The 1876-nt window shown below is 29.1% G+C and overlaps 1 protein-coding gene across 1 annotated transcript; it reads left to right on the top strand.

Moving 5' to 3' along the window:
* Positions 1–235: 235 nt before the first annotated feature.
* LOC100574973 (zinc finger MYM-type protein 1-like) lies at positions 236–1369 on the top strand. The gene is made up of 3 exons (XM_008184205.1): positions 236–314; positions 373–638; positions 1196–1369. The coding sequence occupies exons 1-3, from the start codon at positions 236–238 to the stop codon at positions 1367–1369; spliced, it is 519 nt and encodes a 172-aa protein (XP_008182427.1).
* Positions 1370–1876: the final 507 nt, after the last annotated feature.

Below are 1876 nucleotides of genomic sequence, written 5' to 3'. Positions count from 1 at the left end.
AGCCAAAGGTGACGAATTTCTACGTACTGTTCTGGAAGGTTCAGGTAAACGTAATAAGTACACTAGTCCAGTCATTCAAAACGAAATAATCCAGGTGTGCAATACAATATTACTAGGAAAAATAGTAAATAAAGTTAACAAATCAAAATGTTTCTCGGTTCTCGCCGATGAAACAACAGATATATCGACAAAAGAGCAACTCTCTATATGTGTCCGTTATATTGATGAACAAAATATGCTACATGAGGACTTTTTACAGTTCTTTGAAATTGAAAGTTTGACCGGTGATGCCTTGCCAAATTCCATATTAAATGGTAATTTTTAATTAATAATTAACTTATTTAGTTTATTTTATGTGTATTGGTTTTTTAGGTTTAAATAGATGCGGTCTATATTGTAATTATTTATATGGCCAGGGCTACGATGGGGCCAGTAATATGGCTGGCCAATTTAAAGGAGTCCAAACTCTTGTACGGTCTAAATATCCCAAAGCCTTGTATGTGCACTGTGCTGCACATTCCTTGAATTTGGCAGTTTCAACAGCAAGTGGAATAAAACCTATCAGAAATTGTTTAGGATTAATCGAAAAAGCATACACATTTTTTAACACCCCCAAAAGGAATTCTATTCTTCTACATGTAATTGAAAATTCTGACAATGAACCTAGCATAAGACAACTGAAACGACTTTGTGCCACACGCTGGATTCAACGCTATCATAATATATGATTCGGTAAATGATTTTTCAGAGCTATTCCCATTTGTTCTTTCAGCATTAGAAATTATTTCTGATTGTAAAGTTCCAAGTGAGGCTCACATGATAAAGAGGTCAATGGAAGATACTGAGTTATAATTTCTTTCAATGTTATTAAGGTATATTTAATTTAGTTTTTACTGACAACATTTTTAAACTTTATTTCAGTTATTATTTTCATTTGGACTGCCATTGTGTAAGTAATTAAAAAAGTACAAATTGATCTTAAAAGAACTATATACATAATACAAAACGTGATAGCCACTTTAAAGTCCATTCGAGAAAATAATGAAGTAGAATTTAGTATGGTCTACAATAACGTTAAGGTAAATAGTTCTAGTCATATAAATATATTAAATTTTATAAATTATTGATGAACACTTAATCAATTCAATATTAATATAATATTCAAAACTGTAACTAAAATATCCTATTTTTTTAGAAAATAGGAGATAGTGTTGGTATTGAATTGCAAAAAAAAAGAACAACTACAAAACAAACTCAAAGAGCTAATCCAATTCTTCAAGAAGACTCAATATTGAACAATACTATCGAATCACAGTGTTCTTACCATATGTTGATTATTTTATTTCTCAACTTACTGAACGATTTATAAACCATAAAAATATTTTTGAAGGTATTTATATTTTTGGTAATATACTCTATAAATTAATTATTAACTACATCATAATCATAAAACAATAAATGTTAAATAATGAATAATCTAAATTAAGATTAATACAAATTTATTATATTAAACTATGTACTTGATAATTTATATAGTATTTACTGTTTTAGGGTTTGATTGTATTTTTAAAACAGAATCACTTCCAATTAAATTGAATGATAGAGAAGAATTTTCTAAACTTATAGAATTTTATTCACCTGTAATAGACTATAGACCCATGCTCTAGTTTGGCTGAATTAAATTTGTGGAGACAAAGTTAGTTACAGAACGCATTGTTCTCAGGTCAGAACTACAGGCACTTGCAATTTGTGATGAAGAATTCTATCCAAATATAAACATGCTATTAAAAATCTTCTGCACCTTTCCAGTGTCAACAGCTACTACTGAAAGATCATTTTCCAGTTTAAAACGAATAGTCATACCTCAGGAATAGTA

Source organism: Acyrthosiphon pisum, chromosome X, assembly GCF_005508785.2.
Source record: "Acyrthosiphon pisum isolate AL4f chromosome X, pea_aphid_22Mar2018_4r6ur, whole genome shotgun sequence".
Classification (NCBI taxonomy): Eukaryota; Metazoa; Arthropoda; class Insecta; order Hemiptera; family Aphididae; genus Acyrthosiphon; species Acyrthosiphon pisum.
The sequence above is the reverse complement of the archived record's forward strand: the minus strand, read 5'-3'. Positions and strand labels throughout refer to the sequence as shown.

Excerpts from the sequence above, each read along its gene's own strand:
- LOC100574973 (XM_008184205.1), top strand. The coding sequence starts at position 236 with ATGCTACATGAGGACTTTTTACAGTTCTTTGAAATTGAAAGTTTGACC. Across the intron at positions 315-372 it reads GCCAAATTCCATATTAAATG|GTTTAAATAGATGCGGTCTA; the intron begins GTAATTTTTAAT and ends TTGGTTTTTTAG. Across the intron at positions 639-1,195 it reads GGAATTCTATTCTTCTACAT|AAAATAGGAGATAGTGTTGG; the intron begins GTAATTGAAAAT and ends CTATTTTTTTAG.